This window comes from Geospiza fortis, unplaced genomic scaffold (assembly GCF_000277835.1).
Source record: "Geospiza fortis unplaced genomic scaffold, GeoFor_1.0 scaffold147, whole genome shotgun sequence".
Taxonomy (NCBI): domain Eukaryota; kingdom Metazoa; phylum Chordata; class Aves; order Passeriformes; family Thraupidae; genus Geospiza; species Geospiza fortis.
The window spans coordinates 768,958-771,601 of NW_005054372.1; the positions used below are offsets into that span (position 1 = coordinate 768,958).

Consider the following 2,644-nt stretch of genomic DNA (forward strand, 5'->3'; position numbering starts at 1 on the left):
CCCCAAAAGGGTTTTGAAATGCCATGCTTTAGATTAACAGTGAGGTAAATTAGCTTGTTCAAATGACTGAGTTTATTTTCTTATGGATGAGATGGAATGTTATAAGTAATTTAATTCAAGTAAGGACAAGAAGCATAGTCATAGGTCTCCACAGCAGTCAAATTAATTTCCTCTGCCTTTTGTTCCGGTTCGTACAAACATTCAAATCCACCATCAAAGTAGCAAGTTCATTTCTAAAACAGCCTATTGCCTCAGCAGCTATTGTAAGGGGTAGCTAAGTTCAGTGCAAACCTGTAAGAGTACTTCATTTCCCTGAGTATTTACCTGCAGGTTTAAAAAAAGACCCTGTCCTGCACAGGTCTCACTGTCCTGTGCTGTGAATTTTATTACTGAAAGCTGGATTTAAAAAAAATCTTCAGGATGTCCCTTATTTTCTGAAGTGTAAAAGGAAAGCATTTGTTTCTGCAATAAGATTATCAGAATTAAATACTGTGATGTCAGACTAAGTAGCATTACTTTAGCTCCTGTATGGTTGAGTGATTTTACTATAATAGTTTCTCATAATAATGCTTTTTATCTGTAATACATAGGGGATAGAGAGACTGACAGAGCTATAATCTTTCTTTCAAAAGCACGGTGTTAAATGAAGAGGGTTCAAGTGAAAATATAATTTGGAAAGGAAGATAAAGACAGCCCTATATAAGACTGTGTCATCATTTCAAGTGAAAGATGTTAGCTCTGAAAATAATGCCATATATTACAAAGATAAGTCAACTTCAAATTTGTACTTCAGGGTCTGGAATTTATTTGTTTGTGGCAAAAGGCTGTGTATGCTTATGTGTACACAGCTACTCTTGCCACTGCTATTTGCTCTTTATGCAGGGCTGTGTGTGCTGAGCACTGAATGCATTTTTGAAGATGAGGGTCCTGCCACAAAAAAACCCTTTTCATCTATAGAATCAACAAACATGTTCTCCTGGTTTCACAGCTGTCTCTGTGTAAAAGCAAAGTTCCTCTTGTGTACTGAAGCAAACTAAGGCTGGAACAGCTTCAGTGTGGACGGCAGCTTCTACTGGCCTTCTTCCATTGCCCTCCCAAAACTCCTGAGGCTGTCTTTCCCTTGATCTTTTAAGTGTATGGTCATTGGTGAATAAAAGGCAAATATGCCAGTGCTCCTGAACTATCCTCAGACCATCACAACCACTCAATGTCTTCACAATTTTAATGCTGCAAGAGAGATTTTAGACTGTCCTAAGTAATTAGATGTGCTCACACCTAGGATTTTTGCATTACACCACCCAAAGTTAAAGCATTTCATTGTATCCAGAGAAGGGCGATGGAGCATAGGTCTGAGGGGGAGCAGCTGAGGGAGCTGGGGATGTTCAGCCTGGAGAAAAGGAGGCTCAGGGGAGACCTTACAGATCCCTGCTACAGGGAAGGAGGCTGTAGCCAGGTGGGGGTTGGCTTCTTCTTCAGAAAATTACATGGTAAGAGGACACAGTCTTGAGCTGTGCCAGGGGAGGTTTAGGCTGGACATTAGGATGAGTTTTTCCACAGAAAGGGTGATTAGACATTGGAATGGGCTGCACAGGGAGGTGGTGGAGTCCCATCCCTGGAGGTGTTTAAGTGAAGACTGGACATGGCACTCAGTGCCATGGTCTAATTGACATGGTGGTGTTTGGTCATAGGTTGGACTCAATAACAGGTCTTTTCCAACCTAATGGATTCCATGATCTCATGAAGTTACCACCTGTTTTAATGTGCTCACATCTATGATTTTTGCATCGCACCACCTAGACATGTCAAAGCGCAGAGCTCCAGCGTTTCACCTTTCCTGGGCCTGTGTGTGACCGTGCACTGTGAGGAGAACATGGAATCATGGAATCTTTCAGGTTCTTAAAGACGTCTGAGACCAGTGAGTCCAACCATTAACCCAGCACTGCCAAGCCTCCCACTAGACTATGTGGCAAACTTCTAAACTATCACGAAGCACCACAGCTATACGTTTATTGAGCACTTCCAGGGACGGTGACTCAGGCAGTGGCCTCTTGGCACCTCAGGGCATAGCCGTGCCCTCAGCCCCAGTGCGTGTGTTGCGACCTCCATTTTCAGCCTGCCTTATGTGGGACTTGGGAGCAGTGCTGCCTGTGTTGTTCTGAGGGATGATTGTACAGAGACAGTATGACAAAAGAGCCCTACATTTAAGGGCTGTGTTATGTCGGAACAGCAGGTGGGCTGCCGCCCCTTACTCGGAGCTTTGACTAAACATCCCCTCACGCCTCATCTCCGAGCGCTGCGGCCCCTTTAAGGAGTCACATGGCTTTTGGGCGGTGCTGTAGTCCCTTGACCGGGGTGGCAACGCCGGTCGGCGCGGCTAACGGCAGACCGGAGGACTACAACTCCCAGCAGCCATCGCTGGGACAGATGAGCTCATCCGCCGCGCCCAGGCGGGCGTCGCGATGCACGCTGGGAAGTGTAGTCCAATGCTAGCACCGATACTAGGCTAGGGCGATGTGCAGAACTACGCCTCCCAGCGTGCCGAGCGCGGCCAGTTCCCGTCAGCGCCGAGGGGGAGCCCCCCAACGTAAAGGGGGATCACTTTCCCCTTGTGTCCGCCATATTGGACGGTAACTCTGCCCAGCGG

The 2,644-nt window shown here is 46.4% G+C and overlaps 1 protein-coding gene across 1 annotated transcript in view; it reads left to right on the forward strand.

Moving 5' to 3' along the window:
- The first annotated feature begins 2,511 nt into the window (after positions 1–2,511).
- The window catches only part of LOC106631899, a 35,843-nt gene continuing 35,710 nt past the window's right edge, over positions 2,512–2,644 (forward strand). The window contains exon 1 of the mRNA XM_031060066.1: positions 2,512–2,584. Coding sequence (XP_030915926.1) covers positions 2,512–2,584 — 73 coding nt within the window. The remainder of the gene's footprint in view (positions 2,585–2,644) is intronic.